The sequence below is a fragment of the Ailuropoda melanoleuca genome, chromosome 2, assembly GCF_002007445.2.
Source record: "Ailuropoda melanoleuca isolate Jingjing chromosome 2, ASM200744v2, whole genome shotgun sequence".
In the NCBI taxonomy this organism is placed as follows: domain Eukaryota; kingdom Metazoa; phylum Chordata; class Mammalia; order Carnivora; family Ursidae; genus Ailuropoda; species Ailuropoda melanoleuca.
Window position 1 is genome coordinate 41,569,410 of NC_048219.1, and position 26,221 is coordinate 41,595,630.

At 38.5% G+C, this 26,221-nt stretch overlaps 1 protein-coding gene across 1 annotated transcript; it reads right to left on the minus strand.

The window, feature by feature from the left end:
* Positions 1–4,382: 4,382 nt before the first annotated feature.
* RPE65 (retinoid isomerohydrolase RPE65) lies at positions 4,383–24,187 on the minus strand. Its single transcript, XM_002924661.4, has 14 exons — positions 24,142–24,187; positions 22,976–23,058; positions 21,178–21,328; positions 19,532–19,639; positions 19,288–19,429; positions 16,604–16,751; positions 15,305–15,386; positions 14,946–15,078; positions 14,699–14,838; positions 14,021–14,150; positions 6,777–6,891; positions 6,602–6,696; positions 6,383–6,494; positions 4,383–5,250 (listed from the first exon to the last, which is right to left on the minus strand). The coding sequence occupies exons 1-14, from the start codon at positions 24,150–24,152 to the stop codon at positions 5,099–5,101; spliced, it is 1,602 nt and encodes a 533-aa protein (XP_002924707.1). The 5' UTR covers positions 24,153–24,187; the 3' UTR covers positions 4,383–5,098.
* Positions 24,188–26,221: the final 2,034 nt, after the last annotated feature.

Consider the following 26,221-nt stretch of genomic DNA (forward strand, 5'->3'; position numbering starts at 1 on the left):
AAGTTTGAGCACTTACATTTAGTTCTGTGATCAAATTTGAGTTAAAATTTTTTTAGAGATTTATTTATTTATTTTAGAGAGAGAGCACAAGCCTGAACAGGGGAGGGGCAGAGGGAAAGAGAGAGAGAAACAGACTCTCCACTGAGCCGGAAACCCAATGCAAGACTGAATCCCAGCATCTTGAGATCATGACCTGAGCCAAAATCGAGGCCAATGCTTAACTGACTGAGCCACCCAGGAGCCCCTGGAGTTAATTTTTGTATATGATATGAAGTAACGGTCCAGTTTGATTCTTTTGTATGTGGCTATCCAGTTTTCACAGCACCATTTGTTGAAAAGACTATTTTTTCCTCATTGAATTCTCTTGGTACCTTATTGAAAATCATTGACCAAATGTGAGGGTTGTTTTCTGAACTCTCTATTCTGTTCATTTGATCTGTATGTCTATCCTTATGCTAGTACCACACTGTCTAGATTACTGTAGTTTTATAGTGGCTTTTGAAATGGAAACATATGAGTCCTTCAACTTTGCTCTTTGTTTTCAAGATTGTTTTGACGATTCTTGGTCTTTTCCATATGAATTTTAGGACCCATCTGTTAATTTCTGCTTAAAGGCAGCTCAGGTTTTGATACAAATTGCATTGAATCTGTAGGGCAATTTGGATTATATTGCCATCTTAACAATAGTAAGCCTTCAAATCCAAGAACATGGGATGTTTCTCCATTTACTTTTTTTCAACTGTATTTTGTAGTTTCTGTGTAAAAGTCTTGAAACTCTTATATTAAGTTCATTTCTAAATATTTTATTCTTTTTGATACTTTTGTAAATAGATTGCTGTCTTTATTTTGGATAGCGTACAGAAATACAACTAATTTTTGTATATTGATCTTGTATCCTGCAACTTTGCAGAACTGTTTATTAGTTCTAATAGTTTTTGATTCGCATTCTAATAGTTTTTGATATGAAATCATGTCATCTGTGAATAAAGATAGTTTGATTCTTCCTTTTACATTTTATTTCTTTTCCTTATCTAAATTGCTGTGACTGAAAGGTCCAGTACAATGGTGAGTGGTAGTGGGGAGAGCAGGCATCTTTCTTTTGTTCCTGATCTTGGGGGGCAAAATTCAATATTTCATAATAAAGTGTAATGTGAATTGTGGGTTTTTCATAGATGCTCTTCATTTGGATGAACAAATTCCTTTTTATTTGTAATATTTTTTCTTTTTTTCCCCCATGAATTGTTGTTAAATGTTTTAAAATGCTTTGTCTGCATCTACTGAGATGATCATGTGGCTTTGTCCTTTATTAATGTGGTGCATTACAGTTACTGATTTTTTTTTTTTTTTTTTTAGAGAGAGAGAGAGTGTGCATGCATGTGCAGGTGGTTGGGGGAAGACGCAGGGGTACAGGGAAAGAGAGAATCTTTTTTTTTTTTTTAAAGATTTTATTTTTATTTATTCGACAGAGACAGAGACAGCCAGCGAGAGAGGGAACGCAAGCAGGGGGAGTGGGAGAGGAAGAAGCAGGCTCATAGCGGAGGAGCCTGATGTGGGGCTCGATCCCATAACGCCGGGATCACACCCTGAGCCGAAGGCAGACGCTTAACCGCTGTGCCACCCAGGTGCCCTGGGAAAGAGAGAATCTTAAGCAGGCTCCACACTCAACATGGAGCCCAATGTGGGGCTTGATCTCACAACTCTGAGATCATGACGTGAGCCAAAATCAAGAGTCGGACGCTCAACCAACCGAGCCACCCACATTTATTGATTTTTGGATGTTAAACCAACCTTGAATTTTTAGGATAAATCCCACTTGATACAGTCCTTTTTGTGAATTATTGAATTTGGGTTGCTAATATTTTATTGATCATTTTTTTCATATAAATTCATAAGTGATATTGGTGTGTAGTTTTCTTGTGATGTTTTTGTCTGGAATTGCTATTTGGGTAATATTGGCCCCTGAATGAATTGGGAAATATTTCCTGCATGTCTACTTTTTGGATATTATCCAAAGAATGTTGTAACGTAATGTTGAACTTGTGAACTACCTCCAGGTAGTAGTTCATTGTGTCCAACAGATACAAATCGTATTTTGAATTAGATCACCATTCTGTGTTGGAAACTTCGCCAAGATACTTAAAGTTATTGAGCTTCACTTTCCTCACCTGCAACACAGGATTATCAAATCTACACATCGGATTTTACAGAGATTGATGAATAGAATCCCTGGTATAATAAATACTTGGTATACAGTCACTATTATTTAAGGAACATTATGGCCTACTAATCAATAGTAAGAGTTACCGACCAAAGATTTTATTGCACCCAGACTTGATGACTAAGTAGTATGATAGTAGTTATATTTGAAATAAAATTTTCAGTTAGTAGGAATATTTCAGAAGGTATCAGAAAATAAATTTTCAAGAGGAACTGTTAGGTTTAGGCTTTAGTTTAAGTTTTGCTTCTCATTAAAAACGTAACTTGGCCTCTCTTTCCTCATCTTTAAGATGGTACAGGTAGTACCACGATGGGTATAGCATTAGGAGTGACTTTCACTTTTCTCTAAAAGTAAAAGGCAGTCAAAGAGTGTGAGTTTCTTCCTTTCTTCCTATCCTTCAGAGATTGTTTTCCCACTGAGGCTGAATTTTACCAGATTTGGTGTTCAACTGCGATGTTCTTCAGGGATTCCTTAAGGGCAGGTTTTCTCTACAATCCCTAATCATTGATACTCTTCCTATCAAGTTTACAAAAGAAAACACTGCATTTTATATTCTTTAACCAGACTGTGGGATCATGGAATGATATCGTTACAGAATTCTAGGAAAGTAGGCTGCCTTTGTTGTCTATTGGTATTTTCTGGTTTAGAATATAGCACAGGGACTCTGTCTAGATTGTCTGACGTAAGACAGTTTTCAGTTTTTAATTTGATGATATTTTCAAAAGTTTATTGACTTGGCTATGAAAAATATAAGATGATAAAAATGGAAAAAATAAAGGTCTCAAACAAATTGTTATTTTAAAAATAACTACTTATCAACAGGTTTATTTGGCTTAATTCAGTTGAATTTTTTCCCTTAAAACAGATTTATTTGTTTGTAGATGGGATGTGGTTCTCTAGATTCTCCAAATGCGTAGCTCTGGTTCTTAGCAGTTTCCTTAATTTTTTTTTCAATCTGCATTTCCAAGTTAGTCCCTCTTGTCTGACTTAAACCTCCGTTATTCTAATTAAAAATTTTAAAGGCCATCTTCCATTTTTGGTCTTAAAAGGCAGCTCCTAACCATTTTTGGTATGATATCAGCAATGATTACATAGAGAATTCCAATTTTGGTGAAATGGTATTGGCAAGATGTTACTTTAGTTAGATCTGCCTTTCACCTATCTTAACAAACACTGTGGGGGTCCACCGAGCACAGTGTTCACAATGGGATCCTGCAAAAGGAGGAGAAGTGGGCACACAAAATTACGAGACTTGCTTCATGGAAAATGAATGGGAATAAGGTAGGGAGTGATTGGCAAATGTAGGAAGGGGCAGCTTTAGGAATTTTCTTAAACTGGGAGATTTTATTAAACACAAAACTTAGTAATTATTCAGTAATTTATTTTCTGCATTTTAAAAAGAAATGAGTAAATATCCTTCTTTGTGAAATTATGTTCATGAATCCTGTCTAGAGACAAAAGCTAACAGGCTGATATTTATCTACAGTCACACATTCCATGTTATTCTCTGGCATTTTCTTTTGTGAAATTTCTAGTTCTAGCTAGGAACTAGCCACAATGAAACAATGATTATATTAAAATCCACAGGAGGAAAAAAGATGGAAAAGAATAGTACTCAATCTTAATAATAGTTGAACTTAGATGAGCTCTGTCTGATTTTACCTTAAAATTTCTACTTTTTTGTAATTTTAAGTTTTCTTTGAGAAGTATGTTTCAATGAGTATTTATAATTCTAAAACGAGTTTGTATTTTATCTAAATAAAGAAATCAAATGGATGCATCAAGTACCCTAGTCAGTCTGTTCCTTCAAGCTATTTTTACTTAGTCAAACACAATGCTGATTATCTTAAGTACAATAATATGTAATACTTCTTAGCATAAAATACCAGGATTAAGATACAGAATATAATTTTTTGTCAATCTCCATTTTTTTACAACATTTAGTGATAAGAGAATAATTTTAAAAATAAAAGTACTTAAATGTATTAATATCTGAATGTTAATTTTAATATTTTCTCTTTTTCTCTCTCTTCGTCTTTTGCTTAGGTCAGCTGATTGCACAGTGCTTAAATATAATTAAACATGAGGCAACATAGTATAACCCCCTGACATTATCTTATAGTCTGATTTTAAGTAGAAATTATATTTGTGAGTATTTAAAAAATTATAGTCACTACTATATGTAATTGCTTTGATGTTATGTAAGCTTTTAATAGATGACTTAGTCTCTGCTATATTATTTGGTTAGAGTTGTCAGTCAATTAGAGATAGGCTTTCTTATTATAAAGTCAGAAATAATCAATAATTGCCTATATTAAATGGAAATGCTAAAGTTCATAAAGCTTAAGGATCTCGGAACAGTTAATATATATATGCGCACACTTATTACTAGGATTACTCTTAGATGATGGTCCCTGGTTTGTGAAAAAGTTTGGTCTGACGTTTAGTAATTAAGCCTTTTTGCATGGTACTGCCTTGCCTCAGTGAAGCCACATACAAATCAGGTGTAGAGAACTTTGGCTTTTAAATGTTAAAAAATAATTGGAGAAGATGGGTACCTAAAATATACCTTAACAATAGGGAAAAAAAGGCTTAATAAATCCACATTCATTTTCTATTTGATTGCTAAATATATAAAGAGTTTTTAGTTATGGTCTGCCTGTCTCACAGAGAAAGTATGATTATCTAAATATATGCTGCTTTTTTTTTTTTAAAGAATTGCTTGCTCAACTCTGTGCTTTCTGTAAAATATTGCAAAATTGTGTGCATCTGCAAGTTAAAACGATGTAATACAGCAGATTAAAATTGAACAGAATTTGACTGCAGACCTGACTGTTTTTCTTGGTTTTGTCAATAGCAATATTATGCGCTAGAATGTGCTCAGGATTTTTTGAACAGTCCATGAAAGGTAACAGGGATGTTAATCTCCACTTCAGCCCTGGCAACTTCACTCAAGTCCTTGGCATTCAGAATCAGAAGATAAGCAGGCTTTTGTCCTGCCCCAGGGCTCACCACCACACTCAGAACTACACCTGTTAATCAAAAGTAAGTAAGGCAATGTTAAATTAAAAGAAAAAAAAAAGCCCAGGACCATAGATTAAATGTCACTGAAATAATATTGGAGGTATTACATTGACAAAGAAAATCATATGACTTGATATCTTGTTCTGATTTTTACACCATCTGGCTGCGTGACCACCCTGAAGGGGTCTTTCAAACTCTTTATGTCCCCTAGACTGTAAGGTCCAGGAAGGGAGTGACCATATGAGTCTTGTCCACTGTTGTATCCCAAAAGCTACTACAATTACTAGGACATAGTGGGAGTTCATTAAATTCTTATTGATGAATGGATCTGTGCTCTTATCTGTAACATAAGATTTAACATAACCTACTGTAAAAAAAATGTTGTGACAATCAAATGAAAAATATATATTAAAAGACTTTGAAAACAGTAAGGTATATTATTTCTGTATATATACTCTCCAAGACCTAGTTAGAAGCTTTCTTCCTTCCAACAAAACGAGAGCAAACCTTTTGCAGTTTTGTCTGAATGGGCTGTGTATGTAAAATTGTTTAGCACGAAATGGCTCTGTAATTCTTTATTTTACTCATTTCTCTGTGATTTTCCATATTTTAATCCCAGAGAGTGTAATTTATCTTCCTGTCCCAGCTAATTAATAGTTAACAAAGACTGATGCTTTGCCACTGAGTTGCTGTTACAGGCTATAGCTCCAACTTACTAAAAGAAGAAACCAAAGCAGAGGCACAAAACCCTTATTCTCATTCTCTTTGATCGTTATAATACTCAATTTCTCTCCTTTGAACTCAATCCTTTTTCAGAAATTTATCTAGGTCAGGAAAGGCAAAAACCTAGAATTCATGCTGTTCTTTCTTCATCCTTCCCTCCTTCATCTAGAGCAGACGTTGATGTTCCATTACGACACGAGATGGTGCTTTAACATTTTTCCCTGAGTAATCAATGAGATTGGCCACAAGATGAGGCTTATTTTCCAATAAGTTTGAATTCTTTCATGCTGCATTAAATTCAGTAGTATTAAGGATCATATCTGAACATTAGGGAGTAATCCGTGTGATTTCTAATGCACTAGCATATAGAACTTCAGTAAAAAGAAAATCTGCAGACACATCTATTGCTTTCATTACCATCATCTTCCTCCAAGGCATCTGGGTGAGAAACAAAGATAGGTTCTGATGGATATGAATCAGGCTCTTGCCATACCCACGTTTCTTTAGTTTTAACATTCAGCTTACAGAGCTGCTTGTGAGAAAGAAAAATCAATCAATTAATCAGCCGATGTGCTTGACTTGACTAGCATATGACTCAAACTACTATTCTAGTATTAGGTAAGATGGATTCATTACCCTGTCTGGAACAAAGTGATTCAAACCAAGTCCATATGCGTACGTGTAAGGTTTCCCACCATACTTCTGATAATTGATTTGAGGAAACTCAAATGCTACAAAATAGAGGACATGCTTAGGAAAACTCAGTTAATCTCTGAATGGAACAGTTTGTTCCCTCTCTAAATCATCTCACCTTGGCGAGGCCCTGAAAAGAGAACCTCAGGTTCCAGCCAGATGGTTTCGTCACTGCACAGAATTGCAGTGGCAGTTGTGTTGGGGAGTGTGACTAAGTTCTTGCCTGTGTCGGCCTAAGGAAAAAGGATAACAGACACCTCAGTGAGAAGGAAAGAAAAATCAAGCAGCCATAAACGCAGTCTTCCTGAGTTTTGTCTCCTGCGTTGTTTCTTACGTCAATGTGTAGGGAGGAGCAGTGCAGAAAGCTATAGAAAGGTAAGCCCAGCAATAGATTGGGGAAGTGAGCTGTGCCTGTGTCAGTCACTGGCTGTGTATCACTGGGAAAGTCACGTAACCTTTAGGCCTTCTAGGCCTTCTCAGGCTTCTCATCTCTACAATGAGATTGTCCTCAAAGAAAATTTAGGGCTCTGAGGAAGGGCCTCTGAGAAAAAAAGAAATTTTTTTTTAGTAGAACAACAAATGACTTCAACCTCTATGGATTCATTTATAGTGTTTATCTCCTTACATTTAGGATATGTTTTGATTTTGCTTGAAAAAAATCATACGGTTCTGTTATCAAAAAGAAAAAAATAAATAGTAAAACTACCGGGTCAGATGTTGTCACTGTCACTGTCACTAAGATCTCTTGTCACTCCCTTACCCCACCTGGTAGTTTTCAGATTCTTTTATGAAAGGAATAGATACCATGAGCTCTTTCTAAGAACACATTTATTTATTAATACGTGTGTCAAATACTTGAGTATATGTTTTGTGCTCAACTCTATTCTAGGCATTTGGGGTAATTCAGAGAATAGGGTTCCTGTCCTCATGAAGCTTACCTTCTAGTTTGGGTATATAAACAATAAATATAATTAATAAAGTGTATTAAAAATACACTTTAAAAATACAGCAGATTTAGGAGGATCAAAACTATGAAGTGTAGATGAGTTATAATTTTAAGAGGTGGTCAGGGTGGGCCTCCTTTAAAAGGTGACATTTGGGACAAAACTTGTAGGAGGTGAAGAAATCAACAGCACAGATGTCTAGGGAAGAGCACTTAAACAAAGAGAGCGAACAGTGCAAAGGCCTAATGTAGGAGGATGCCAAATGGGCTCGAAGAACATTAAAGAGACCAGTGTGACTACAACTGACTGAGCCTGGGGAAGAGGAACAGGAGAGGAGGGTAGATGAGAGATTGTGTACAGCTTTATAGGTCGTTGTGAGGACTTGGTCTTTTACTCTGAGAGATGGGAAGCCACAGAATGATTTGGGCAGAGGGCTGACATGGATAATATTTAAAATAATTGCTCTGGCTGTTCTCTTGAGACTACCTTTGGGAGTAAGAGGGGATGCAAGAATGGAATTGGGGACACCAGTTTGTCATGTGGTCTACTCAAAGAAAATAATAGCTCAGACTAGGCTAGTAACACTGGAGTCACTGAGAAGTGGAAGGCAGAGCCATGAGGTTTTCCTGATAGATAGGCTATGGGGTAGGGAAGAGGCATGAAATTAAGATGGAAGTCAAGGATGACTCCAAGGTGTCTGGCCTGAACGATTAAAGATTGGAGCTGTCACAACAAAGATGGGGACTACTGCAGGTGGGGTAAATTTTTTTGGTAGAGAAAGAGAAGAAATTTAGATTTCATCTTATTAAGCTTGAGAGGTCTGTTGGACATCCAAATGGAGACGTGGAACTGGCAGTAGCATAGATGAACCTTGAGTTGAAAGGTAAGTTGAAAATGTAAGTGTAGGCTGCTTTAAAGCATGAGTCCTTACAAAGGGAGTGAATGTACCAACAGAAGATAGAATGAAGGGCTGAGTTCTGGTGCCCTCCAACATTAAGGGGTCTATAAGAAAAAGAATGAGGATAGTTTATGGGGACAAGAAGAGCCAAGAGAAGGATTTTGTAAGAGGGCAAAATAATAGCATGATATGAGTGACCCAAAGAAAAAGAAGGGAAAGTAATGATAAAGGAGAGGGGGAAGAATTGCTTGAGTGACGTCCTTAAGTGGGTAAGGAAGGGAAAATGGGAAGGACTAGTTCTGGGTGGGATGATAGATAATTCAATACAAGTACAGATGCTGGTGGGTGGGTAGATGTGGTGGCAGTAGTCTAACGTTCTTTTTTGATTTCTTTCATTTGTTTCAATAAAATAGGAAGCAGAGCAATCAGCTGAGTATGAGTGTGGAGGTGGGAGGTGTTAGAAGTTTGAAGAGAGGACGGTGTGAAATAACTAGCAAAGTGGGAGAGTAAATGCAGTTGAGAAATGTAACAGTGAGGTTTGTGGTCATGTATTTAAAAATGAACCAATTAACATGATTGTGTGTTTTCAGCACTTAATTTCATCCTCAGAGATACAAGTGTAGAGTGGGTGGGGAGTTGAACTTAACTAGGGGAGATTGTGGTTTTGACAAATGAGTTCAATAAAATAAGAAAGAGGCAAGAGAAGTGAAGATCTATATAAGATTAAAATTGTTGACAATGGAATTTTAATTAAGTAATGAGGGAAAGTAAGTTCTCAGGGGAATGAGGTATAGTGAGAAGGTAGTAGGTTCAGTGGATTGGAGGTTTCTTGTGGGAATCGCAATAGGGCAAGTGATCTTGAAAGATAGGAGGTGGTAGTCGGAGCATATCATGCATGAAACTAAGATTATGGAAGAAGCACAGTCATAGGTAATGGTAGGGTCAAATGTATGACTATGGGGAGTGAGTGGCTGACATAGAATAGAAGACAAGATCAGTGGAAGAGGTCAAGGAACTGAGAGGCCAGGTTGTGGGAAGAATCACATATGATGTTTATATGGAAATGACTGAGAGTCAGTAGATCTGGGAAGTGTGACATTGAGCTAGGAAGGGAAGTGAGTGAGTGGTGGTTCATAAACAACAACAGTAATGAGGGGTGTATGTATGTATATTATGTACATAACACTTGGCTATATAATTAGCTGAAATGAGATTAAAATTGGAATATTTTAAGAGTGGATGGAAGGAACAATGAATCTGGAAACAGAGAAGTGGAACACAGAGAAGACCTACCCCAACCCAAGGTCAAGTGGTATAAAGGCTGTAGGAAGAGACTGGAGAGATCAGTGCCAGGTTTTTGTTTTTTAAAGGTTTTGTTTATTTGTTTGAGAGAGAGAGAGAGCACAAGCAGGAGGGAGAGGGAGAAGCAGGCTCCCTGCTGAGCTTGGAGGCCAACGTAGGGCTCCATCCCAGGACCCTGGGACCATGATCTGAACTGAAGGCAGATGCTTAACTGACTGAGCCACCCAGGTGCCCCCAGGTTTTGGTTTAAAAAAAAGAAGGTGAGGGGCGCCTGGGTGGCACAGCGGTTAAGCGTCTGCCTTTGGCTCAGGGCATGATCCCGGTGTTATGGGATCGAGCCCCACATCAGGCTCCTCCGCTATGAGCCTGCTTCTTCCTCTCCCACTCCCCCTGCTTGTGTTCCCTCTCTTGCTGGCTGTCTCTATCTCTGTCGAATAAATAAATAAAATCTTTAAAAAAAATAAAAAAAAAAGGTGAAAGGAATATTTTGAGAAGAGGATAGAAGAGATTTTTCTGGGGGTGTACGATGAATTAAGAGGAAATAGAAGATTCTTAGGATAGGAAAGGGATAGGAGGTAAGGAGAAAACACAGAAATGATGAGAATTCTGAGATTTTGTGAAATGGAGCCTCAAGGCACTCTGTGGTGTTTTGGGGAAGAAGAGATCAAATGCCTACATCAGACGTATTAAGTAAGTTTAAATTGATTATCTTCATTCTATCTTATTTTTTCTATTATTAAATTAAATTTTTTATGTAAGAAATCTGTAACATTACTTTTGCTTTCCCCAACAAACTAGTTCCTCATTTTCACTCCCCACCCACTTTTTTATTTAACAGATGCACTTTTCCTTTAACCCTAAATCTCATTTCTGAGGATCTAATCTATTCATATATCTGTGCGTGTATGAAATGACATACATACAAAGTTATTATTACACTATTGGTAATAACCATACATACAAAGTTATTCATTATTACATTATTGGTAATAGCCAAAGATTGGAAACAATTCTGTTGTGCAGCAGTGAGGGACTTGGGTATGTTCACAGAAGGAAGACTGTGTAGCTGAAAACAGCAAGATCTTTAGCATATATATTGTTAAATGAAGAAAGCAGGGCACAAAATGGTGGATATAGAAAGTCCCTTTTTGTGTATGAGAATGGGAAATAGTAATTGTATATATATTTTTTCTTGTACTTGCATAAACAAGCCAAAGAAAAGGAAAGACATGAAAAGTTAAACATAGGAAGCGAATGGGGATGGTATGGACTGGATACAGGGGGAGTGTGGAGTGAGATTTCCCAGTGTGTACCTTTGCATACCATTTTGATTTTTGACCATTTAAATGCACCGCTTATTCAAAAAAATATAACGATATAAGGATACTACCATTATCTTAATCAGTAAACTGTAAACTTCACTCAATCTTTACTCTTTCCTCTCCTTAGCCCTTCCCTCAATCTCTTTCTTACCTCTTCTCCTAATTTATGACCGATTTTTCCCTTCACTGCCAAATTTTTCAAAGTGTAGACTTACAGTAACTGCTCCCACATCCTACCAGTTGCTCACCTTCAGTGCCATGAGTCCTGATGTCTCCCTCTCTGATCCTCATCCCTTGGAGATCACCAAATCTGATGTTTGACTTTTAGTCTTCATCATTTTCAACTTGCCCATAGCAGTGGGCACTGATGAAACCATCTTGCCCTATCCTATGTGGGATTGTCCTCTCTTTGCTCTAGCTAGGGCTCCTTGGTGACTTTCTCTCTCTGGCTTCTCTTTTTTGTACTTTCTGTACATGAGACCTGCCAAACTTCTGTGCCCGGCCATCTTTTCCTCTCTTAGCATTTTCTGGGCTATCAAATTCTTCAAGCAAATGTGTATGTTTCTTTTAGAAGACGTATTCTAAAGTATGACTTTTCCCTGCTAGCAATTTCATCTATCTATTCTCATATATTTGATCATCATGTCAACATCAGTAACTATTGACCCTAATTGGCCTCACAATGTCCTTCATTGATGTATGAAAGTCTATGAGGCATCTTTCATTAAGATGTTTTGATACTGATTTTGTTGTTGTTGATGATGATAGGGGATATTTATTTAATATTTACTTTGTGTCAAGGGCTATATTTAATACTTAACATATATCAACTCGTGTAGCCGCCACAACAACCATGTGAGATGGATGCAGGTAAGGAAAAGGAAATTTAAGAATGTTAAATGGTTCTCTTTATAGATAGAGAGTGATTGAGTAACTTGCTTGGGGAAGCCATACATTTAGTAGAAGAGAAAACCATGAAAGTCAGTACACTTGGTACCCAGTCCACCAGCCTCTGAATATGGTTTTCTTCTGTTTAGGAACCTTCACTGCCAAAGACAGTACAACCTTTTAGCCTGGCCTTAAAGNGCCTGATGTGGGGCTCGATCCCAACGCCGGGATCACGCCCTGAGCCGAAGGCAGACGCTTAACCGCTGTGCCACCCAGGCGCCCCTAAGCTTTTTTTTTTAAATCCCCCCCCCATTTATTCTACTACTTAATCTTATGTTCTAACTAATTGGATTGCAGTCAGTTCCCTCTGCTCTTCTGCCCCTCTCCACTTCTGTCTTTTCTCAAACTATTCCTCCTGTCTTAGGTTGATCTGCTTCAATATCTTCTGCCAGAATATTGCAAATGACTGTGTTTCATGAATCTCCCCAAACAAGTGCTACTGTTCCATTCTCTGAATAGCCAAAGCAGTTTATGCCTCCCTCCCACTACTTATCTCATTGTGTTATCATTACCAAATCACCTTCCTCCTCCCTACTACACTAGGTAATGAGTTCCAGGAGAACAAGAGCATATCCTGTTGACGTACCCACTGAAATAACTCGTATGACGCTGTGTTACAGTGGTTAATTCATAATTATTGGGAGAGAGCTAAAGCAGGGCCTCGAGTGACATTAGACATTTTTTCATCACTGAAGTTCTCTATTTCATAATTGGGTGGTTTTTCTTCAGGTAGTGATGACTACACATTTAGGACAAGCTTTCCTTTTTCCTCTTTTTGGATGTGAAGAGAGTGACGTAAGGGATATTTAAATTAAATGATCTTATTTCCTTAAAGATTACTGTGATTTTCTCATCACTAGTAAAATAATATTTTATTAAAATCATTGGACTTATTTATTTGGTATTTTGTGGACTCTCAACTATGTACCAGATACATGTTTCCTAAGGGGAAAGTTAGAGTGCTTAACGCCTTGTACAATATCATTCCAACCTTCCTTCCAGTCTCTCTGCCCAGTGCCCATCTCTCCTCCTCTGCTCCTAATGTACCAGCTCCTCCAGCTACCTCATATTTCTATATTAATTTTGCCTTTTTAACACCTCCTTGCCTTTGTAGAAGCTCATTTACCTGACTACCTAATGCCCCACCTCAACCCCCCCCTCCTTTCTTGTCCCTCAAAGAGCTTATAAGCTTACAAGCTTGCTTAAGAGCAGTAGTGTCTAGTTCTAAATTGGGTTTATTTTCCACTATATTTGCTCTGGCTTTGAGTACAGTGTTTTACATTCCATGTAGCTGCCTTACCCATTTTTGTGTATATATCTCATATGTACATAAATGGCAGCGTATGCTCATGTATCTATTGTGAAAATTCTGTTTGTCTTGATTTTGACTGGCATTCTATCACACAAAAACTTCTTGATGTTCTTCTAACATTCTAGAAAGACAGCCACTGAATATAAGGAAGAAGAAGTAGAAATAAAAAGATTACTGCCAAAGGCTATTAATGATGTTTGTCTTCTACCGATATCTTTAGGTTTGCGGAAAACCAAAATCATGGACTGATTTCCCTAAAGGGTTACTTTTTAACGCTTTATTTCTTTAGAATTTCAACTTATTTAAATTAAATTATTCATATTATTGACAGAAGATCCTAGGAATCAGTGGTCTGCACTATTCACTGAGAAAATAAATTTTGAAAAGATTTTTGCAAATGAAAGAACAGCGGATTTAGCATCAAAACCAGGTTTTCATTTTGGCTCTGCTGCAGTTGGCTTTTGCTAAGTCATGTCACTCTTCTGAGCTCCAGTTTCCTTGTTTGTTAAATGAGGGGAGTTGAATTAGTGTATTTTTAAAGTTCCTTCCAGCTCTGAAATTTCAAGATTTTATGTATAAACATAAGGCAGGAGAACAAATCCGGATATATCTGAAATCTGTGTAGGGGGCGGTTACCTTGTCAATATTCAGAGGAAGCACGTATCTCCTAACTTCAGGCTGGGGAGCCTTTCTGGCATTTTTTTTCACCTCTTCCCAGTTCTCACGTAAATTGGCTAAATATAAGTAATTATAAACAAATTCAAATCTGCAAAAGTAAGAAGTCAGATATGAGCACAGACAATTGCAAATAATTTCAGACAGATGATCCATGCCTTTTAAAAGAACAAGTACCTGCCTGTTCTGTTTTTTTTTTTTTTTAAAGATTTATTTATTTATTTTAGAGATAGAGGGGGTGAGCGAGCACAAGCACGGGGAAGGGGGGAGCGGTAGGGGGGAGGGGCAGAGGGAGAGAGAGTCTTAAGCAGAGTTCAAGGCCCTCCAGGAGAACTTGGCAAGTTGCAGTGAGGTTAAGTTTAAATTCACTTATCAGATCATACCACCTTTTATTTTCAGGTCAGGCTTATAGACCTGATCAGTTTTCAATCATTAACCATGGTTTTGATGTTCATTTTGTGAGTGCTTCTGATAACCTAACCTCCCTCCTGATTTTTCAATTATATTCCACGACTTAAGGATACTTTTTGCTTATTTTAGCTGTAATTCAGATTAAATACTGAGAGCAGCTTCTCTGAAAAAGGCCCCTAATTTCTAGGCATGACTGGAGATATAACATTATCCAGTGTTCTTTCTTACCCTTTCCAGCAACAGAGATCCACAATCAGAAACTCATTGTCTTCATAAGTATTGATGTGATGGAAGAGATTAAAAGAAGAGGTCCTATATTTATTATTGAGATACTTTCTTCTTTTTTTGTCAGCGATATGAAGCCAAACCTTGAAAAGTGAGGAAAATATTTTGATGCATTTAAAAAGGAAGACAGTATACATTACAAAATGCCTTCTTCAGAATCCTAAACCTGACAAATAAATGCATGACTTACCCCCATGGTTTCATTGGACTCAAAACAATCCATGTAGTTGGCTCCCCAAAGACTCCATGAAGAAAGGAACTTGAACAGGTTAATTTTGACTGGCGTCTCCACAAAAACAATATAGTTGGGAGTCAAACCAAAACTGTTTAGGAATACAAATAGACTTGTGAATGTGAAGGGCTGATTCTCAAATCACAAAGAAATATGTGCACATGAGGTTTGAATCAACAGTGCCTACATGAAATTAATTATATTTAAATTTAGGTTTCTGCAAGAAAATGTTGTGATCAGGATTGGTATCAAAGGTAGGCAAAGCAGATCTTTAAACTTGAGTTTTCCTGAAGATTCATAGCAGGCCTTCAAGTTACCTATGGACGTAAGATGGCTTGAATCGGTCACTGCAGGGGAATTGTACAACGACCTCTGACTTGCTTATTGGATCTTCCTTGTCTGAAATAAAGCGGTTTTAAAAGGCTTTGGAAAAGCCTCTTTTTTTCTCTTTTAATACAAAGCATTTAGAACAGCTTATGCAAGTAAAGAAATACATTTTCAGATCTTGATTTTTTTTTTTTAGGGTTTATTTTCATTTTCTCAGTCATTGGGATTTCTTAGGGAAATTTCATGTGAAGCTGCAGTCACCCAGGAAAATCCAAACAGCAGCAGATTTGGAAAAGTGTACTCAAAACAGTTTTGTGGCAGGCAGAGGACAGTGGAGTTGCATGCGTCTTAACAACTGGAGGTGGTAGGTGCTAAGTCGGTGAGTAAGGCGAAACTTTAGTATGGTCAAAATGCCTTTCATAATCCCTTAAGTTACCTGTAAAATACAGTATATGTGGGTTTGTGTCATTAGTTCTGTATGGTAATTCTTAAGCACAGCAAAGTTTGTTTCCTACTATGTCAGTGGTCTTCAAACCTTAATGTGCATCAGAATCACATAAAGAGCTTCTTAAAATAGTAATTGTGGGTCTACACCAAGAATTCCTCCTTCAGTCAACCACAGGTGGGGCTCTGGATTTCTAGCAGCTTCCCAAGTGATGCTGCTGGTCCAGGGACTACACTTTGAGATCCATGCTATGCAATACTAAACAAAAATCCATATGTATTCAAATAATTCTGTCACCAAGATGGTTATCAAATTTCTAGCAGTGAATGGAGGATGAATGGAGAATTCTAAAGAGTACTCTGTTTCCTGTTTTAATATTCTTTCTCCATAATATTAATATGAGTTAATAGGTTTGTTTGTGGCTTTGGGAATTGAACACACACAAAATACTTAGTACCCTCTCATATATGCATGTGTGCTATTATGCACACACATATATTTGTTTAAAAATTTAATTTTGCCTGGCACGTGAATATATGCTTGATAAATATTTCCTGAATTTGATTCTAACTCTTATTTGGTCAAATATCATATACACACTACACTTTTGAAACATTGTAGGATACGATTTGGCCACTTGCTCTCCATATTTTCAAGTTGTCATTTTCTGCTACGGTGCTTCTGGGCATTGGTCCATGGTAGGATAGGGGCAAAGGACAACCTGAAAGTGATTTAACCGTGCAGCTATAGTGTGATCCTGATATTCTGATCTGGTATCCCATTTCTAGTAATTTTCTCACAATATAGATACTTGTTTTAAGAAGAGTCAAATTGGTAAACTGACCTGCTTGTAGTGGAGGGATCTTTACAATATTGTAGGCAATTGAAAAATTTTTCCCAAAGCAATTACCAATGTTGTAAACAGTTCCATCACTTTCAATATGGGGGTGAGCAGTGGCTCCATTGACAGAGACATAGTTGCAAAGGTCAACCTATGGAAGGAGAGCAGATGTCATTCATGTAAAGAGAAAGACCGTATTACCCCTTGTCCATAGGTCTGACCTTACTGCTACCACTTGTACCCTCACCCAAAGTGCATTTTCTCTTTCTTTCCATCTTTCTGGGTTCTACCGTCTTTCAAATCTGCCTGAATTCCTGTTTTCAGTGCAGAGCTCTCTCTCCTCTGCCCCTCATGCTGACCCCCCACACCCCTGAAATCTTGGAGATCTTCCTGACTGTGTTCTTCAGTGTATACCATTCACTGCTCTGGTTAGTTACTTTCCTTTTGCACATGCAGATTGTCTTCAAGCTGATAATGTGAATCCTGGGATTTCTTTATATCCCCCTTATTGTATTAGATGAATTGTGTGAAATTGCTGAGATATACAATAATTTTTATTTTACGAAAATGGCCATTTTGTATAGTATAACCTAAATACCAAATCCAGTGGCTTGCACAGAGTATAAATTTGGAACCGAAAGAAACCCCAGGATTCTATTTAGTATAGAGTCACCCCAAATAGACTTCAGGAGAACTATGAATCTTCTGGAATTAAATGCAAATGTTTTTGGAGAAAAGATTTAGTGCTTTAATTCAATTTAGAGTCTCATAAGAAATTCAGAATCACAAATCTAGCATAAATCTCTCTGTTTACAGAAAGAGAAATTGAGGTCCAAGAGAGGTCAAGTGACTTTTTCAAGGATACAGAGCCACACACTGGCAAAATTAGCACTAGAATTTTCTACCTATGACCTGCTCAATACAGATTTATTGAATGAATAATTGATGAGGTATATATTTAACCAAAATTCTTTCTATTTGATTAGGAGATATGTTTTAAATTGAGTTTTTAGCGTTCTTATTTAAGTAATAGTCAAGACAGTCATTCATTCAATCATTCAATCATTCAACAAGTACTCATTGAACTTCTATTATTACTGTGCCAGGGTCAAGAACTTCAGTATAGACTTGTGCTGTCCAATATGGTAGCCACATGTAATTTAATGTGGATTGATGATGATTAGATAAAATTTTAAATTCAGTTCCTCAGTCACATTTGCCACATTTCAAGTACTCAACGGCACTTGGACAATGCATATATAGAACACCGCCATCATTGCAGAAAGTTCTATTTGATAGCACTGTTAGATCAATACGCTGGTGTATAATATAGTGCATTGCTGGTAATGCAAAATGGTATCTGGAGAGAAAGGTCATCTATCCCAGACTGGGAGATTAGGCCGGGCTTCCCAAGGACAATGACTCCAACTAATGCTTGAAAAACAAGTAAAATTAGCCAGGTGGAGAAGGATGACAGGTGTTTCAGGGAGTGGGAACCCTAATGTACGAGCTTTGAATTGTGAAGTAGCAGGTGCTATTTGGGGATTACTAGTCATCGAACATGGCTGCTGTGAAAGGCATGCGTGGAGGAGGAGAAATAAGAGCCAGACAGCCACAAAGCCCCATTTGGACTTTATCTTGGGAACTGTGGGTGCCTCAGATAGAGTAACACATTTATACTTGTATTTTAGAAAAATTGCTTCTGCTGAATTAGGGAAGTCGTTTTTAAGAGAATCAGGCTGGAGGCAAAGGCACTGCTTAGGAGGCTATTTTAGTAACAGTAATAAAAAAATCTCAAGTTTTAAAACTGTATGTTTTATGAAGTCAAGTCACAGTGATGTTCACAATGAAACTTGACCCCCTAATGAAGGTTATTTTGGAGCCGTACATGAACTTTACATTTGCAATTGTATTACCATAGCAATTTGAGCACAGATTCACTCATCAGAATTAAATGAATGGTTTAGAATTCAATTTCACTTCTTCTCTAAATGATCTAACACATACTCTTATGTGATTACAAACATACATTAAAAACAAGAAAGAGCTATTGATGAGGATATGTTAAGCCTTAGTAAATAGTCCTCTGAGAATCATAACTTAGCTAGTGACATTGAGGCCTAGGGTGGGGACTATTTTTCCTTTCTATTTCTACTACACTGAATTTCTAGTTCTGGTCTTAAATTCCACCTAACTTGTCTCCTCACTATCCCTTATCTCTTTTGTCCTCCCACACAGTTCGCGCTTGGCTTCCAGATTAAACACCCTAACGCACAGCTCTGCTTATACCATTTCTCCAAGCAAAAACTTCCAGTAGCTTCCCATTAGCTAAACAACTTATGCCAAATTTTTTCTTACCCAGGTTGTCTTACCTATCGATATATCCTTTGCATCTAGAATAAGTTCTGATACGTGGAAGGGACTCAATAAATATTTGTGTCACAAATGAATGAATGAGTATCTTAGGCATTTTATAAGGTTTTCCTTCAACCCATACAACAAATGTTTAAAATTTCATAGATGAAGAAACAAAATTTGCCCTATGTCACATAGCTAGTAGTTGATGACAAAGCAAGTAGGTGAAACGTCATCTATCTGGCTCTCAAGTCCTTTCCCCCAAATTGCAGTTAATTCTAAACTGCGAATTCTAACTTCTTGGGCAGTGTTGCCTGAGCGTTGTGTCCTACCTGCTTAATTGTCTCCAAGGTCTCGGGATTAATCTTTGTAATGAAGTTGGTCTCTGTGCAGGCATAGTAATCTTCCCCTACTGGGTAGATGTTAACAAGGGCATTGTCAGTGACCTCTACTCCTCGGAAGTAAGAAAAAAACCTGCAGAAGCAAATGGATTTTTCAATCCAGTAACTTTCAAGCCGTGAGAGAAAAGAGCTAATGTAAAATGTCTTTAATAACATGCAGTCAAGTTTCAGTAACCTGGAAAATATATTCTTGCAGGGATCTGGGAAAGCACAGGTGCCAAATTCCGTTATGACGATCCTTTTCTCAGTCATTGCCCGGACATAAGCATCAGTGCGGATGAACCTGAAGGACATGGAGACATGGGAAAGGGTCATAGGCAGGGGCAATCAGTGTGGTCCATATGGAACTGAGAATGGTCATTCTGTGTTTCCTTAACAAGATCGAATCATAAAGCCACAACGTGAAGAATGAAGAGTATTGTCAGGTCACTTTCTCAGGGCGACTAAGAGAGAAAGAGACAATGTGCTATGAGCTTAAATTTATGTCTTATAAACCTCACAAAGATGAGGAAATTGAGGCTCATGGCTTGGACTTGCCGTGTCCAAGCAGAAAAGTTAAGTGATTGGCATATGTGATGGAGCTAGGTTAGAACTCAAGTCAGCCAGGGCCAGGAAACACGCATTTCTCCATATCACACCATGCAGCCTCCAAGGGTGGTTCACATAGGACCTCTGACTTCCTGTGGCCCATAACCCATCAACCTAACACTGAGTGGAGAAATACAGAACATGGTGTGCTGAATTATATTCTTTTCAATCTCCCTTATGTCACTCTTGGTTTTTTCCCTCAATTTAAAAATGTATTTTGCAAGTCTTAAAAGTAGGTGTTCTTGAATCCAGTATCTTGCTCAGACGGAACTCCGCAACCATATCCCATACGTTGCCTAGGATTTCTCATGTGGAAAGCCAATTAAAATCTGATTTTGCACTTCTTCCAATCCATATAATAAGGTTTAAAATTTAATAGATGAAGAAACAAAGTCATGAAGAGGAAAAAAGTGCCAAGGTCTTTAGGGACATATGAAAGCTTTGTCTGACTTCTTAGCTAAATTTTTGCTTGATCTGCTCTATTTCTCTTCTATTACAGTCTGAGTTATCCTGACTACTTCAAGCTTCCATTTGGTCTTCCTTCTGGTGTCTCTTCAGAGTTCTTGATACCTGTGGTGGTCAACAAAGCATCTAACAGGTCCGAATATTAAAGCAAAAGCAAACTACTTATTGTGGTGTTAATGGGTACTTGGAGTGATGGCTTAGGCCTTGGAGCCTTTTAGCAACAATCTTCTGTTCTTAGAAAACTTCTCTTTCTTGTATCATTATGACATAAATTTGTCCTTCCCTCTTTGTTCCACCCCTCCCTCCTACCCAGGGGCCTTTCTAATTATTAAAAAAAAAAAAAAGGAGTCAAGAGAAACAATGATCTAATAATTATAACAATAACTGTGATAATAGCAACTTATTACTACTGAATATTTCCCAGGTACTTCATTAATCCTTGTAATGAGCCCTGAAGTAGAATTTTAGAGATGACAAAACCAAGAATTAGAGATTAACATCTTGCCAAAGGTTGTCCATTTAGGAAAGTGGTGTCTGGTAGATATAGAATTTGAAGCTGGGCATGTTGGACCCGAAAGTCCTAGTTCTTAGGTTCTTCTTTATCATAGCATAGCTCCCAGATATCTCTGCAAACGTCCTGGGCCAGTGGATTCTGAGAGGAAGCAAATCTATAAGTCACCTCTTGGGTTCAAGAGGTTGAGAAGCACGTAGGAGGAGGAGCTGAGCTAGGTCCCACCCCTAGGAGCAGTAGGACCTGGCATTCTTTACCTTCTATGATATGTGACGTGTCCTTCTTTAAAGTCAAACTTGTGCAGGAGGGCTTGCCCATCAAACAGGTGGTAAAATGGTTCAGATCCAACTTCAAAGAGTCCTGGCCCACATCGAAGGAGACTGCCAGTGAGCCAGAGGGGGATTCTGCCTGTGATGAAGGTGAGACATAGAACATTGCTTCTTACCCCTGCCTTTTGCTGGGCTCATCCCTGGTAAGGGGGTGGTGATTATATTAGCAGCCCAATTGGGCAGCATCTTTGTAAAGCTGGCAATGATTTTCATTCCCAGCTCTCACCCTGGGCAGCTCTTACAAAATGCCTGCTGACTTGACTCTCCTTCCACTAGGAGACCAAGTGGTGGGAAATGTCTTAATGCCTGTTTGGATAAACAGTTGGAAGGAGACAAGGAAAAGCATCTTGAGGAAAATGGGATTCTGTACCTAACAGATTTCCCCAGATACCAATACATCTGCATTTTAGCATCTCACTTTTAAGAAGAATTTCAAATTTCTTGATGTATTTTGATGGAGTGAGGGGTAGGAAAGGTGGATTAGGAACAGGGATCAAAACACTAAAAAAAGGTGTTTCTATAGAAGAAATCATTTAAGTGACAACAAGAATACTGGCTTTTTAAAATCTAGAGTTATATTCCTTTGAGGGTATGGGCTACTGTCCAGATGAAGATTAACCTGCTGAAGGAGAAATTGCACAGGGCTGGCTGTCAGAGACCTGGATTCTAGTTCAGGATTTGCTATGTGCCATCTCTGGGGCTCAGTGTCCTCATCTGCAAAATGAGGAGTACACAACAAAGGCCGTAAGGCCTTTCAGTTTAAGCAGTTAGGTTTGTGCCCTTGTATCCTTTGAAAAGTGCAGTGTTTGCTTCATCCTTAGCAATTTCTTTTTAAACAAATGGATTATTTCCTGTAGTTCAATTTCAGCAGCCTGCATCATAAGAATGCATATTTCTGATAAAAGCTTTAAGAAGGCATGACTTAACTAACAACACAACATAAATTTGATTGCTAGAACCTAAATTGTTAACATCAGAATCTAGCTGAAAAAGAACATTTGGATCCTTCCTTTTATTTTACATAAGAGTAAGTGGGAGGAAAGAGACTTGCCATGTCCAAGCAAGGATACTGTATGGATCATATGATGTCTTTGGATAATGCTAACAATATTAATAATAGCGACTACTTATTGCCCACTTTGTGTTAGATACTAGGTGAATCTTTCGGTTATCTTATTCAATCTTCACGACATCCCCATGAGCGAAAGTTTGGTTTTTGATAGGTAAGGGACCTGAAACTCAGAAAGTTTAAGTAACTTGTAAGATTCACAGCTAGTAAAATGAGGGAGCTGCAATTTGCACCCACATCTGTCTGACTGCAGAAGCAATACAACAGGCAGGAAACCTACCACCCTTTATTGTAATATTTCCAGATGCTTGTCATCAGGTCTTCGTTTACCCAGACACTGGAATGGATAATGGAACAGACATTTCTAGGACATTTACTATGTGCCAGGCACTGAGTTAGGCACTGACAATTTAAAGATGACAAAGATGTAGTCCCAGTCCTCAAGGAATTCCAGTTAGGCAGCATGTTTCTACATTAGGGAAATAAAAGGTAAATGAGAGGAAATGGGTTTCTGGCATAAAAGGCCCACACCTTCAGATTTCCCTCTCTGGGGCCAACAGGCGGAGCCACCACTGAGAGATGCCAATGAATGAAAAGCCAGAGAAGAGGGATCTCAACAAAACAAGGGAAGAGGGTTTCAAGACTGATGAGACCAACCTGTAACATGAGCTGTGAGTGGCGAGGACAGTTCTTCCACAGTTTCGAACAGTTTCTTGTAACCACCAGCAGGATGTTCAACTCTAAAAAGGTGGAACAATTGGGAAGAAGCCCACGTTGATATTCAGAGAAGTTTCCTGAGACAGAGGCAGAGCTCCAGGAGAAAAGGTATTCTCTGGTTTCAATGGCAGCGCACCACTGCCAGTCTAGCCTTTGCTGGGAGCACACACTTTGCTGGAGGGATAGAAATATCCTCAGGTTTGCTGGTGGCGGGAGGGGGGCTGGGTCAGTGCTCTACCTTCTATGTCAGGGGAAATGACCTCCCTTTTAATGTCACAGAGAACTTAATTCTACCCTCTGCAGTCTTCCCACATTTCTGATGACAAAGCAACTAATGCCTCTGCTATCTCTTGTCTTCCCCAGGATTACTCCGCCCTGTCCCTACTCTAAGTGCCCTGTATCACTGATTCTCTTGCCTCATCCCTCTCCCTCCAAGAGTTGGGAGATGGCAGCTTTTTTGGTCAGTAACTCATTCTTTGTTATTCATATTATACCATCATCTCTTCCTATCATCCTATTTCTTCGCCCATCTCCAAGAGCTACATTACTCTTTAAAAATAGTCTGGCTAGGAGATTCAGGTTTCATATTTTTATTTATTTCCTGCCTCCCCACTTTGGCTTCATTTTATAACTTCTTAGAGTGGGAACTCTGACCAGACTCCTTAATTATGATAGCTGTCTTTTATTAAGCACTTACTACGTGCCACACGCCATAAAAAGAATTTTGCACGCTATTAACTCATTTAAATGTCACAATACCACAATGGGGAAAATACTGCTCTTATGCTCATTCTGTATATGGAAGAACATAGACTACAAAAAGTTAAGTCCAAAATCACACAGCTAGGAAATGGCTGGAACCTAGGCTTGCCTCATTACAATCTTCATGCTCACAACTGCTTTCAAGGCCCATTCATAAAAATCAAACAGTAATATAGACCCCAATTCTAGATATTTACTGCAATATGTAAATAGGAAGAAATTCTCCCCTTCAAGACCCGAGGCCTCCCATAAACAGGCCATCAATCCTCTTCAGAACCTCTTGAAATAGCCCATTTACCGTCGACCCGCTAAGGCATTTAAAAACACCTCCCAGAGATACTTACTGGATGGACATTTTCTCTCAGTGGAGAAGTGAGAGTTCTGGCACCAAGTGCAGAATGAGGAAGCAAGTCCTCAACCAGGGGCCTTTATATGCCTTCTAAGTCTCTCTGAAAGGAGTTAGGGCTTTCCCACCCCCTCGGCTGAGAGAAGGGGAACAGAAGTGGCTTTCAGCACTCAGATCCTCCTGATGGTTGAGCATTATTTGGGCTTGCCGTTCCCATAACAGTTTTTTGGCTGTTTTCCAGAGACCTCAATCCTTCCCAAAGGGAATGACAAGTGGATTGCAAAGAAAGGAGCTGTGTGGGAGTGGCTAGCATCAGGCCTGAGCAGATCTGGGTCACCCCACTGGAACCTGGCATCATTCTCTGGCACTCATCTCCCTCTACCACCTCTGTGCCCTTATCTTCACTCTCATGTATTCATTCATTTACTTATTTTTTAAAACATCTATTACATATTGCCTATGGGCCAGACAGATGGGCACTGTCCCTGTCATCACAGACGTGATGCAAGGAAAACAGGAAACTAACAATTCAATAACATTTTATAGGTGTTATGATTGGAACAAATATGGAGTGTTATGGAAGCATACTGTAGCACTCCCAACCCTCTCTGGTCGCCTTATTGCCTTATTGGCCCTATTCAGCACCCTAGTTACAATGAGGCTAAGGATTTTATGTCCTTTTGATTTGCTGGGGATGAAACCCTTTTCATATCCTTGCTTGTCACTAATGCTCGCTTGTTCTGCACCTCACCATCCTGTTCATTGGTATGTGTGGTGCCCTCCAAGAGCAGAGAGCACTGTTTCCTTCACATTTCCATAAGCATTAGTTGTTTGCCAGTAGTCTCTGAAAACAGACAAAATATCTACTATACCAGCTGACTTTAATATTTTTTGAGAAACTCATTATCCACTTTGAATTTAAGAAGTGGTTAGGACTGCTCAGCCTAGAGCTCCTCGGTAAAACAACCTGAGCATCCCCAAGATAGAAGACGGGAGCTTAATTTCCCAGGCTGCCTTGCAGTGAGGGCACAGGCATGTGACTGGGGCTTCACCAGTCAGAGGAAGAGGCAGAGGTGCTAGTAGTGCCTGGTGCCCAGCACCAGCTAGGTCTCTGCCCGTCCAAGGCTGTCCTCGTGTCTCCATGGAGCCATTCTACAGCGCAGCCCGGAGTATTATCACTGGGCTGGTATTTTCCAAATCCCATCCTGTAGCCATCTCAGAGATTCTGTTAGCTACCTAATATTTAAACTAGCTGTGTAGCTGTTTGATTAACTGAAATTGATTTCATTGTTTACAACTACGAGCTCTGTCTCTATAAAATGATGGTAATATAGGATATTGTAGTATCACATAGGATGAACATCTATATTGGTATATGGAGGTCCCAGAGGGATTTTTGAGGAAGTCTCTAAATTGAGATAAAAAGAATATGTCAAAGTTAGCTAGTCAAAGGGCGGGGAGAAGGGTGTTCAGACGTAGCTTGTAGCATTTACCAAAGTCTAGAAGTGAATGCGATTTGGGGAAATGGCAAAAGGTGAAGCCAGATCTGAGATAACCATAGGCCAGATTTTGTAGAGCTTTGTAAAGTATGTAAAGAAATTGAGACCCATATTATGAGAGCAGAGGCAATCACTTGAATGTGTTATTCAGAAGAGTGTGACACTATCTGATTTGCATTTTATTAAGACTACTTTGATTACATTGTATATAATATGTTGGAATGGGAGATTTGGGCAAGATAAATCAGAGACAAAACAAGTGAAGGGAATTACATTGAGGAAATAAAAGGTAGAGATAGGATGACCGCTTGGTTTCTGGATTGAAATATAGTACAAATACTTGAGAAAGTACACACTCTGTGTGTGTATGTGTGTGTGTATGAGAGATGGAGAGATGATTTAGAGATGAAGGAAGAATGATAAATTTATTAAAGAGATAAAGAGGTGACGGGCTGTAATAGTTTGAAGGCTTCATAGGGAAGGAGAGCGAGTTGGCATCTGAAGGATAGAAGGATAGGCAGGGTGTGGAGAAGATGGAGAGGATATCTGGTGAACAGAGCAGAGTGAGAGAAGGCAGAG